General features: G+C 32.3%; 1 protein-coding gene across 2 annotated transcripts in view; it reads left to right on the forward strand.

Moving 5' to 3' along the window:
• MTBP (MDM2 binding protein) overlaps positions 1–12,359 on the forward strand; it is a gene marked incomplete at its 5' end in the record, with an annotated part of 80,068 nt that overhangs the window by 7,398 nt on the left and 60,311 nt on the right. For both annotated transcript variants that reach the window (XM_082858483.1, XM_082858484.1), the window contains 6 exons: positions 963–1,107; positions 2,131–2,248; positions 4,119–4,253; positions 6,288–6,382; positions 7,212–7,284; positions 11,625–11,742. In XM_082858483.1, coding sequence (XP_082714609.1) covers positions 963–1,107; positions 2,131–2,248; positions 4,119–4,253; positions 6,288–6,382; positions 7,212–7,284; positions 11,625–11,742 — 684 coding nt within the window. The remainder of the gene's footprint in view (positions 1–962; positions 1,108–2,130; positions 2,249–4,118; positions 4,254–6,287; positions 6,383–7,211; positions 7,285–11,624; positions 11,743–12,359) is intronic.

Below are 12,359 nucleotides of genomic sequence, written 5' to 3' on the forward strand. Positions count from 1 at the left end.
ATTTTATAAAATTTAAAGTTTCATGAAGTTAACCTTCTTTCTCAGGAACCAATGATGTTGTCAGTATAATTGAGTTTTCTGAGTGCTTTATTGTTCTTTAAAAATAGAAATAATTTATTTGAACATTACAGTTTTATACTAATTCATTCCCTTTTATATAACAAAATAAAGTATAGAAGAACATAATGAATTGCACAGGTTTTTTTCCCTCTGTTCAGTACAACAATAGCATTGATGATCTCAAGAGCAATGTGTAATTAACCACTGGCACATAATTGGCAAGTAATTATGATATAGTTCATTGTTTTTCTGGCATATGCTAGCTATTTCAAGGTAACATGGCTTTAAATCAAATGTGAACATTTAAAAATTTTGAACCCCTGAAGATGTATATTGTTTTGAAGAATTTCAGCAATTAAAGTTAAAATCCTTCTTCATCTTCTAAATAAACATAAAATTCAGTTGTTCAAGGTACTGTTTTGAGACATTTCAGATCTAACATCTTTTTTTTTTAATTTATTTTTATTTATTTATTTTTTGAACTTATTTATTTTATGTATGTATTTGGCTGCACTGGGTCTTCATTGCTGTGCATGGGCTTTCTCTAGTTGCGGCTAGCGGGGGCTACTCTTGGTTGCGGTGTGCGGACTTCTCACTGCGGTGGCCTCTCTCGTTGCGGAGCACGGGCTCTAGGCGCGTGGGCTTCAGTAGTTGTGGCTCACGGGCTCTAGAATGCAGGCTCAGTAGTTGTGGCATACGGGCTGCTCCATGGCATGTGGCATCTTCCCAGACCTGGGCTCGAACCCGCGTCCCCTGCATCGGCAGGCGGACTCGCAACCACTGTGCCACCAGGGAAGCCCCCAGATCTAACATCTTTAAAAAATTATAGTTAATCAACTATGCTCCAATATAAAATAAAAATGTTTTTAAAAAATTACAAAAATGCCTTTATCTCTTTCTAGGTAGAGCAATGATAGATATAATACTGTTGCCTTCTGACAAAGATCCACCTAAATTGAGAGACTGTTTGCCTACTGTAGGAGCATTAAAACATTTGAAGGAATGGTATTCAGCAAAAATTACCATAGCAGGAAATCATTGTGAAACGTAAGCTTCTTTGTTCATATTTGACCACTATCTGTGTTGTCCGCTTTTACAATTAACTTGCTACCCTGTTTTTAATAGACCCAGCCTTTGAAGATTTTTTAAAATGTGACAAGATAGTTTTATGTCATACTGTGATTAGAGATTTATCTGTTGAGAAGAACCTACATTTTTCTTATTTCATACTTTATATTTCTGAGACGTTTTAAGTTTTTAGTAACTGTTGTTGGTGCTTTCTTACAACTATTATTGAGCATTAATTCTCCAAACACATTATGTGTTTTTAAATAGGTTTGTATTGTCCAGTGAACACTGTGATAAATACCATGGATACATGGATACACCAGATTTATAATGTCATATTTGTTTTTTGTTTTATGTGCAATGTAGAAATAAATATATACTGTTGTGTTTTATGACATTTTAGTAAGGATCAACTGTGTATTACAGTTTTGATCCTTAAATGAGTATTAGATTTGTTAACTTCATGATTTTCTTCACTCAGCAGTTGTTTATTGAGCACTATCTTTATGCCAAGCACAGCAATATATACTGATAATAAGAAAGTGAGATTTGATCTTTTTCATTGAAATACAGGGAGGAACAGGAATGCAAATAGTCATGATAGTCTGTGATAAGTGCTATTATGAAATTCCATACAGAACTGTGTGGGAACAATTGAGGAGAGCAGTTCTCCTTTTGAAGATAAGAATTCATTCAATCTGTGTATATGTGTGTACATATGTGTATATCTGACGTTAAAATTAATAAATAATAATAGGAAAATCTGTTCATCTGTAGTATTAAGGGTAATTACTCATAATTCAAGGGGATGTTGAGATTAAATGAACACACGATAGCAACTTCTTCAGAGACTGACTTAATGAATGTTCTATAATATTAGTTGATAAAAGCAGCAATATAAACTTTGCATTTTTGCCTGTTTGGCTTGTAGCTAACTATAACCATTAAATCTAAGTCAAATTTAAAACCCTATATTTAATTATCATAAACTTTTATTTATAGAAGTTGTCAGAAAATTGCCGAATACCTTTCTGCTAATATTGTGTCTTTACAAGATCTCAGAAATGCTATTGATTCAAAGGAGTTATGGAGGGGAAAGATTCAGATATGGGAAAGGAAGGTAAGTGGATTTCTGTTATCACAGTTTGCAAAGCAGGCCTTTCGACCTTACTTACAACACAGATAGTTTAAATGAATCCTAATGAAAAGGTACCATATAAAGATGTTCTAGAAAAGCACTACCTAAATAGAACTTTCTTCATTAATGGAAATGTTCTGAATTTATCCTTATACAATAGTCCACTGGCTTCATATTGCTACTAGCACTTTATACTTGACTACTTCAAACACAGAACTGAATCTTTTACTATATTTTACTTTAATTAATTTAAATTTAAATAGTGACTGTGATTGTTTTGGGCACTGCAGTTCTAGAATGTAACATTCTTTTAAAGCAGAATTTAACATTAGTTGAGTTCATGTTTATCCAAGCTGATTTAGTTCATTGCATATGTAAACTCCTGGAAAACTGCTTAGAACATGTTTTCTTACCTATGATACCACCTTAAGTGATCAGTGCTTTCTGCTAACCAGCTGATTTTGAACAATTTTTTTTTTAACCTTACTAGACCCCAGATTTCTCAACTATAAGATGAGAATATTAGATTAAACCCCGCTAATGTTAAATTTCTATGAGGCTCCAATTCTATTTTGCGATCCCTTACCATGAATGAATATGTTTGGTGGTTTTTATAAGCTGTGTCCATGTTGAAATCAGTGTTCCTGGTATTTTATGTGTTTCTGTCTATAGGCAAAACTAAAAGAAAGTTTCTTAATGTTTGTTTAGTATGGGAGCATGAGTAGATCGTTGTGTTCCTATAAAGATTTATTGTACTAATTACTAGACTTTTTTTTTCCTTTTCAATTCACTCTTAATTATAGTTTAATAAAACTTCTAATAAGACAACAGGAATTAACGTGGCTGGGCCCTTCTTGTTGAGTTGCACGCCAGCTCTTCTTTATCTCGGGGAAGTTAAATCTGCAGATAAATCTTCTTTGCAAGTGGTTTTAGTGTAAACAAGTCATATAGCCTACAAGAAGAATGCAGGATACAATTAGCTAGGAGAATTACTTTTGTATACATTTTTTGAAATTGCATGTCTACATACAGACAGATAATGGCAGGGTTCTGTGATTCTTTTATTCTTTTATGGATAAGAAATTAAATGTCCATATCTCCCCAGGCTACATTTAAAACTTGAAATCACTTTTTCTGGTGGAGAATAGCTTTTAGCCTAGGGGCATTATAGTGATTAAGGACATAGATTCTAGAGTTAAGATTGCCTGCATTCAAATCCTAATTCTGTTTCTTGCTAGTTTTATGTGAAATGTTAGATAATATTTAGCCTCTTGGTGCCACAGTTATCTTTATCTGTAAGACAGGTATAATAGTAGTTCCTAACTCAGATTTTTATGAGGTTTAAATTATTTAAAGCACAAAGTAACCATTCAGTAAGTGTTACCTATCATTGTCATTACCATTACTGTTAGTACCCCTATTATTACTACTTCTGCAGGAATTGATCTTTTTATCAACAACTTATATTGAAAGCAAACTATGTGTGAGGCACTAAGGATCTAGTGGTGAATGAGACAAGCAAGTTCTATTTTTGCAGAACTTAAGACAGTAGGAAGCAGGTACTGAACAACTATATGTAAAGGGGGTTGCTTTGTTCTCTGGTTGCTGAGAATGGGCTTAGTATCCTCTTGTGGGCTAGTGAAAGGCCAAGGAGAGCTTTTCATGAAAAATTCATGCGAAAGTTGAAATACGAATGATATGTACATAAATGGAAGAACTGCATTTTGAACTGAGGATCAAAAATAAATTTACATATGGTTTTCCTCTCAACTTTTACATTGCAATGAGATGTATTAATCTTTGTAACTTAATTCATGATGCCTGTAACTGTGTTCTCTTCGTTTCTTTTCAGTTTGGATGTGAAATTAGTTTTCCTGAATTTTGTTTAAAGGGAGTCACACCTAAGAATTTTAGTACATCTAATTTAAAAACTTGCTTTCTTGACAAAAAGATAATACCATCAAAGGATAAGAGTATTTTGCCAAAGGTAATCTATGTTTAATTGTTTTTGCCATCATCTATTCATGAATATTTCATAAGATATGTTTGAATCTTTAATTAACATTACTAATATATGTGCTTAAGTGTGCTCACTTGCATAACTTTTACTATAATTATAATTAAGTGCTTAAATTATACTGTATTATCAGTATTGAATGTTGGCAAAACTATCATTGTTTTAAATTGTTTTCAAAATGGAACGATCCTAACTTTAGATCAGTATAGGCCTGAAACCACTTATTTTTTTATTTTTTTTTTTTTGCGGTACGTGGGCCTCTCACTGTTGTGGCCTCTCTCATTGCGGAGCACAGGCTCCGGATGCGCAGGCTCAGCGGCCATGGCTCACGGGCCCAGCCGCTCCGCGGCATGTGGGATCTTCCCGGACCGGGTCACGAACCCGTGTCCCCTGCATCGGCAGGTGGACTCTCAACAACTGCGCCACCAGGGAAGCCCCTGAAACCACTTTTGATTTGAACTTTACCATGTGACCTTTCTAAGACTCAGTTTGAAGGGCGTATGATACAGTGGAAAGAGAACAGGCTTTGATGTTAGGTAGACCTGGGTTTGAAACCTGACTTCGTCACCTATAAGGTATTGTCACCTTGGGTAGACTGATTAATTCATTTATGAAATGGAGATAGTAATAAACACTATCTTACAAAATTATGAGGGTTAAATGAAGTAAGAGATTAGCATCTGATATAGTACCTGACATTTGCTTCATTTACAGTTTAAGAGGTATTGATTCTTGTCCCATGTCTCCATAGATTTATTCTTAAAATGCAAGTAATTATAAAGTATGATAATTAAGAGGGGTTTGGTTCGCTTTTTTTTTTCACATTGGACAAATAATATAAGAAGAAGTATTTATATAGAAGCACTTTAGAAATTCACTTTGAAGGATGCATTTCAAGAATGCACAAAACATAGTGGTCATGAAGTTGCAAGGATGTCAGATTGATGGGTAATATTTTCTGATCAAAGGGTGGTACAAAAGACATATTTCTGATGTTGACACATTTCCTAATAGTTCAGAATTACTTACTTTAAGTAACTTACCATGACCACCTTTCACAGGAATATTAAATTCTTTTCTAAAGATTATAATCATAAGATTGATGACCTCAACTTTTCTTCTTTGGTAGTACACCATTCAAGTATGAATAATGTGTCTGATTTTTGCTGCTATTGAGAGAAATTTAGGGTTCAACGTCTTAAATAAATGTAAGCCTCTCTATGCATAAACAAATACATGCATACATACATATATAAATACACACTAGGTGTGTTGTGTATGTATGTGTACATACACATACATACACATAATCATATATGATGAAATTACTCAGCTTTCTGCAAGTTTAAAACTTTGTGTGTTTGAAGATGTGTTTGCTTTTCTTTGCCCTTCTTGTGAAGCACTCTAGCCCCAACTCTTGAATTACTTTCTTCACTAGCTCACTCTTAGTTTAGTTTTAGACTCTATCCAAAGAAATACTGAATTTTATTTCTCTGAGTGGAGCTTTCTTTGTTAATTAGTATTCTTGTTTTACTAGTTCTCTCTTTAATTACTTTAGTATTTCCTCCAAGGACTTTGTTTTGTTTTTTTTTAATCTCAGCATACCAAAGTTCATCCTGGAGTGTCTTTTCTTTCTCTTTCTCAGTTTCGCAGACCCTCTTCAACATCCTAGCCTCCTGGCTTATCTGTCTGTCTTCCTAGAGATAAACAGGAAAAGTTGAGAACTCTTGTCCTCTGTTGCTTGCCTCTTTCTATACTCCTTTTCCTCCTGTTAAAACTCTTTCCAGTTAGTAAGAAATCTCCATATCTCTCCACTCGGAAAGGTAGAATTGATATGGAAGAAATTCTTATCTTTGATAGAGAATTAAGTGTTTGTCTTGCATAATATGTAAATACGTGCTTTTTAAGACCCATTTTAAAGATTTAAACCCTGATCACTAATTTGTTCACTTTCATTTTATTTATAGTATTTAAAGTCTTACATAATTTTCATTTCTTTTTTAGGTTTTTCATTATTATGGCCCTGCTTTAGAATTTGTGCAGATGATAAAATTATCAGACCTACCTTCCTGCTATATGTCAGACATTGAATTTGAGTTGTATCCTTTTCATTTACATGTTCATTATAGATCACAATTTTTCTGTGTCAAGTAAGACTGTTTCCTGGTACCACCACATTTAAATATTTGCCCATACTTTTGTTGTTGTTTTTCTTTTTTATAATATCAGTATACTTTTCATTGCCATTGCTTTAAGAGAAATTCTACAACTTGCAAAAAAAGAATACTCCTTCAGGCACGATATTTATGCCTCTAGAATAGGCAAAAGACTTCCTGAAATTATTACTCATTGCTTATGGGGTAGGTAAGAGGGAGAAATGTTAGGGATCTGTGAAGAAAAACAAAAATAATTTATATACTATTGGAATGTTCAGATGTTTCTCTTGCCATTGGCAGGATAGATACAAGTGCCAGTCCACTGTATCTTTTTAAATACTTAAGTAAATAAGAATGCTATCACATATGTCTATAAATATTCAACATATTTTAGACTCTTTTTTAAGAAAATATATCTAAGAAGTTTTAGGAACAGATCTAAGAACAATATTTTATATAAAAAGAATTTGTTGTTGGCCAGAAATGAAACCCTAGTACAGTGTTTTTGAATTTTTATTCAGAAGCTCCAGTTTGTACAAATCTCTGGTTCTAATAGTTTAGAGTAATGCTATTTATAATATCACTATTTCTTGATGTATTTTCAGAATCAGAAAAATAATTGTCCTTGGAAAGGAGTAATTGTGAGTTCCCACAGTTTAAAATGTTGATCAGTGAATTTAAGCACCTTGTGAATTGGAGAATCAAACTTATTTTAGGGAGTTGAATTATTTGACAATTACCATTTCATCATTTCTTTAACTCCTTAGTGCAGAGGACTGACAGAAAACAATACCAAACAGAATTCCAAGCTGCTGTTGGAGCAGGTTTCTTCCCTGTGTGGCAAGGTATAGAGGGTGTTTTTTTGTTTTTGTTTTGTTTTTAACTTAACATTTACAGATGTGTGAGAAAAGGGAATGTATTTTTTAAAATCTGTTTCTGTGTGATGATTTGGTTTCTTTAACTTAACATAAGGTTTTGGTCCTAATTCATGTTAAGATACTTTGGACTTTTCATAATAACCCCAAAGTCTTCTGCAGACATGAAGTGATGGTTTTTTTTTTTAGAAGAGATTTTCAAAAATAAGCTTCATGATGATAATTGCTTTTAGAACACATTAGGTTATTGTTAACCTGCCCCTTTCACATCTGATTTCAGTTCTGTGGCAAGATATGTATATGCTTGCATTATCTTTCTCATGGTAGGATGGGTAGGTGGAGGTGAGAAAAATGTCTCAAACTTCACTAAATTATCATTTGTAAGTTTTCAGTTCTTCTTTTTTAATTTTGGTGATGTTTAGAAGATTTTCAGCTATTTGACTAGTTTATATATATATATAAAACATATAATGATATGGTAGAATTGGTATATTTAAAAAAATTTTTAACTACAACATAAAGAATTTTAAGTGGAATCATATAAAGTCAAGTACAGTTTTCAATAGGAAAAACTAAACTTTTCTTTCTGGTTATTTGCTCAACTACCTTGTTTCTATGAAAACAATTTTTAATGCACAAAATGTTCATTGGCAATATTTGCATAACATTTTCTTATTATTTTAACAACAAGTACTCAATTATCAAATAGTCCTGCAGGGAGAAAAATGATTGTTATAATTATGGTTTCCCCATGGCACTATTAATCAAATCTTGGTTATAGTTCCCTTAGAAAACTGATGTAGTAAAGAAAATATGATTTTGGCCTTAAGATGCTTGGCTATATAATAACTTAAAATTTTGACTTGCAGCCTCAAAATTTTGACTTGCAGCAGTGTATCAGAGTATTTATTTGATGAAATGGCCTTTAAAGGAACAGTCTGAAGATAACGTTAGCCTGTTTTTTCACCTCTGAAGTACCCAATGTGCTACATTTTGAAATTTAAAATTTCTTTTTTTGTTTCTTCAACATTAGTTCTACTTTATGCATTGTATTAGATATTAGGGCTCCAATGATGGATTGTACAGATGAAGACTCTGCCCTCACGGAACTTACATTTTGGTAGGAAAAATAGAAAATAAGAGCTATGAAGAAAATAAGCAGGCTGAGATAGGGTAGTAGGGTGGATGGTGTACTTCAAACAGGCTAATAAGATCGTACATCTCTACAGAAATTTGCACACAGAAGTCTTGTGAAGTGGTATAGTTAAAAAAAAAAAAAACAGAAGAAGAAAAAGCACTAAGAATAAAAACAAACAAACAAACAACTCTGTTCATATTTTAACCCAAGTAGCTAAATAGTTCACTGTGTAACCCTATCCAGGAAATGAGAATGTCATTTATCATTAATCATCTCACCTATATTATCAAATAAGGGAGGGAGGGAATATGATATAGTAGAAAGTCTCAAGTAAAAGAACATGTACTTTAGAAAACTTTGATTTAAGTCCTAGCTCTGCCACTCACTGGTTTATAGCTTTTTAAATTGTGAACTGGAAATAATAATTCCTGTTTTGCCTATTTCAAAACATTGTAATGAAAACCAAATTGGAATATATTTTATAAACTGTACAGTATGATACAAATGATGGTTGCTATCTAATTCTTGTCTTTGAGGTTTATGTGGCCCAAATGATAGACACACTTAAGTGAAACATTTTCCTGAAATTTATAAAGCACTAGATATCCTCTAGATATTTTGAAGTTATGATGAAATTTTTAGGAATTAGTTTTATAGGTAATGTTTCAAGTCAAAATCAGACATATACCTATAATTTAACTCGGTTATAAAATAATTCTTAACCCATCTAGATATTGAAGATAGGCAACTCTAATCCTAGAAGAAAGCTAAACTATTGATATCTATTAATATAGTATTTTCAATTGTTTTATTTTAAATTTGTTGTATTAGATTGTCCTTTTTATTGCTTCTCGGACAATGACTGAAATATTGGACTACACTTTATCAGTCGGGGACAAATAAATAGAACTTTAACTATATGTTCCTACTTTAATTCAGCAAAGGGATAACTTTTAGAAACATACATTATGTAATTTGGCTAAATCTCTAAATGTGAAGCAGTTCACTGTCCTTTTACACTGTGTCATAGTTGGTCTTTTACATTTTTGAAAAAAAAATTGAATTCCACGGTCATTCCTTGAAATAATCCCAGTGCTTCATGGTTTTCATTTATTTATTCAACTTTTCTTTTTGTTTTTTGGACTGCCTGCCAGTTGCTTGTTGCAACTGGAGAGAATACTGGAGAGAATAAAATGGACAAGTCCCCTCCTTGGGAAGCTGTCAAAGTGCTTAAATTCTAGTGCTTTATGTGATCCTAAGGCAACTTTTGAGCTTAAAAAAGATGTTTGATTAGCCTCAGAATAAAAATAAAAGCCTTTTAGAGGAAAACTTATTTTATTAGATTAGAAAAGGCAAGATAGGGTTGTTAGGGAATCATGATGTCTATTAATCACATGGACAGGGAATATTTTTATTAAAGAGGAGAATTTATAAGGCTAAAAACATGATTGCCATAGTGCCTGCTTGTTTGGGGGTTTGCCTGCTGAAAAGATTGAATCAAAGTTTTGAAACTTGGGTTTGAAATGTTATTTGGCTGTTAAATTTTGGAATAGAATGTTAACATAAAAGGATCATCCTCAAGTCTCTCGAAGTATATCTAATGATTAGTGTATGAGTGAGAACAAGTTATCAGAATCCAAGTTTGTTGTGAATGTAGTGTAAACTATTGACATAAATTTATTTTGTAGGGAATTATAGCTTATGGGATTTAGAAAAGTTTACTTTCATATTTGTAGCAAATATTTAATCAAAAATAGGCTGTCTCAGAAATGTGGTCACTTCCTTTGCTGATGGGTCAGGACACATTTATGTCAGGCTATAAATTGTGCAATGAACTGCATTTAGTATCTTTACATTGTTAAGCTGTAACTATAATTGTAACAGTTTTATAATTGTTAAGCTATAATTGGGCCCTGATCTGGCATACTCACATTACAGCTTTGTCACCCTTTGGGCCAGACAGTTTTGTTATGCATTTTGGTCTAAGAAGTCTTACTTAAGCAAGAAGGAAGAACTAGGACTTAGTGTTTAGGAAATTAAATATATATCTTTTATAGTTAATGATTATTTTCCATTCCTAAATATTTTTATTTTTAATATCTAATGCTTGACTATGTAAAATACATTTGACTTAAAATAAAAAGGTTATGGCAATAATAATCAAGAAAAATAAGCATATTTAATTTTACCTTCCTTGTTTTACTCCCGATAGACTTATTTTCATATTCGTTAGTTAAGAATACGTAAGTAAAAATAATAAATAGCAACTAAAAGTATTAATTAACTTTGTGTCACATATCTCATGTAACCCTTCTATCTACATAGGACAGTTAAAAGTGATTTTTGCATTAGATTTGAGCTTGATAGCAAATGCCTTGCCTAAATTTCCCCAAAAAAAAAAAAAAAAAAATTTATTTATTGGGATGTGCTGATTTTGTAGCTTACATTTCTAAAATAACAGGCAAAATACAGCTTTCAAGGTTGCAGTTTGTTTTATTCAGTGCTTAACCAAACTGAGAATTTACCTAAATATATTATGGTGGGTTTGGGGGGACAAATATTTAACAAACATCTGTGTGCCCAGCACTGGGAATACAAAGATGAATAAGTTGAGTTTGCTCATCAGTTAGAAGCTGCTGTATGTTTTCTGGCATATGATTCATGGTTTCTCTAAATTTTATACCTACTAGCATTAAATCTCTGATATCTAGCAACAAAAGTTTTGAAATTGCCTTTAAATTCTAATTTTGAAGCCAGACCAATAATCCATCCAGTCAAAAGTTTATAAAAGTATAACTCGGTATGACAAAATCTTTTGAGGATAGAATTCGTGACCTCTCATTGATTTGCAGATATACGAAGAAATTATACCCACAACCTAAACTTAAACATTGTGAATACGGTTTTCAGAGATACATGACTCAGTGGAAGTAAAACGGATACCTGTAACTTTGAATCCTTTCTCTGTTTTCTGGCTTTTTTTTTTTTTTGGTGGAGGTAGGGCAGTGTTCTTGTTTTTTTCATTTTTTAGTTTTTATAGTGGAATTCTTGGGAAAGAATGTGACTAAATACGTGTTATGTAGGTGAAATATGAGTGGAAAATTGTCAGATGACGCTATTTTAGAGTTGATTTCATTGTGCACTCACTAAAAATATGTTCTGTTTTATCCAGGTTGGTGCTCTTTTTGTATTGCCATGTACCATTAGTAGCATACTTACTCCTCCTCCCAGCCAGCTCAGTTCAAGAAAATGGAAGGAATATATAGCTAGAAAGCCTAAGACAATCAGTGGTAAGTAGTAAATTTTTAAGTTTTAATGGTGCCACATAAATAATGTATTTATCAACTTTGAAATGGAGATAACATTTCTTTATGAGAAAATATATTATTACTACTGATTAAGAGGACCCGTATCATTTTAAGATGTTTTTCTTATCTAACAACCTACTGCAACAGAAAGTATATACAACGTTATTCATTCATAAAATATCAGTGTTCTAAAGGCAGAAATTTTGGTTAATTAGATAGTTAATTATATTAAACATGGGTTTCTTAGAGACATTTCAGGAATAAAATTTATGGAAATAGATTAATTTATTATATGGTATATTAAAAAAACAAACTTGTGATTACAATTTTCTGTAGAATTTATTTAACAGCTTTTTATATGCTATGCAGTATTCTAAGTACTTTAGAAATCTTGATTCATTTATTTTTATAATAACATTATAAACTTAAAATAACCTTATAAACATTTAACAGATGAGGAAATTGGGGCTTGGAGAAGTTATAGAGCTATTAACTGGCAGAAACAGGATGTGAACCAAGATTCTGCCAATTAATAGCTCTAACATCTCCAAGGATTTGAACCCAGGCACTCTGCTCTTAACCCCTGCACTGTGTTGCCT

This window comes from Leucopleurus acutus (genome assembly GCF_964270905.1).
Source record: "Leucopleurus acutus genome assembly, chromosome: 17".
Classification (NCBI taxonomy): Eukaryota; Metazoa; Chordata; class Mammalia; order Artiodactyla; family Delphinidae; genus Leucopleurus; species Leucopleurus acutus.